The 432-nt window shown below is 35.0% G+C and overlaps 1 protein-coding gene across 1 annotated transcript in view; it reads right to left on the bottom strand.

Moving 5' to 3' along the window:
- Window positions 1-74: 74 nt before the first annotated feature.
- The window catches only part of LOC107578996 (protein RRP5 homolog), a 5406-nt gene continuing 5048 nt past the window's right edge, over window positions 75-432 (bottom strand). The window contains exon 7 of the mRNA XM_016264890.1: window positions 75-246. Coding sequence (XP_016120376.1) covers window positions 75-246 — 172 coding nt within the window. The remainder of the gene's footprint in view (window positions 247-432) is intronic.

Here is a 432-nt window from a genome sequence, read left to right as displayed (position 1 = left end):
AAAAAAAAAAAAAGTAGGAGGATTAAAGATGCTCCTCAAATATCCTATTAATCTTCAGGTAAAATAGACGGGCTCTAGCTGGCAGCTTCTGCTCCTTTGGACTCCACATATTCTAGAGCCTTCTGTTTGACCGCCTGCATGGTCTCAGGTGTGCCGTTCTTCTTCTCGTACTCCAGGTAACGCTTAAAGAAGAACTTGATCTTCTTCACCGACACGCTCAGGTGAATCACACGATCAAAAAGCTCCCTGGAGGAAATGGCAAAATATTTTTGGATTATGCGAAAACACAAGAAATCTGAATTCAGATTAGAATTTCAAGTCTATTCTACTCTACATATAATATTGATTATGATATATAAGGGCTTATTTTTAAACTTTCAAATAAATAATTGTTATATTAATTAATAAAACAAAATAATGCAGTAGTTTGAT

Source organism: Sinocyclocheilus grahami, unplaced genomic scaffold, assembly GCF_001515645.1.
Source record: "Sinocyclocheilus grahami isolate Dianchi unplaced genomic scaffold, SAMN03320097.WGS_v1.1 scaffold13395.1, whole genome shotgun sequence".
Lineage (NCBI taxonomy): Eukaryota > Metazoa > Chordata > Actinopteri > Cypriniformes > Cyprinidae > Sinocyclocheilus > Sinocyclocheilus grahami.
The sequence above is the reverse complement of the archived record's forward strand: the minus strand, read 5'-3'. Positions and strand labels throughout refer to the sequence as shown.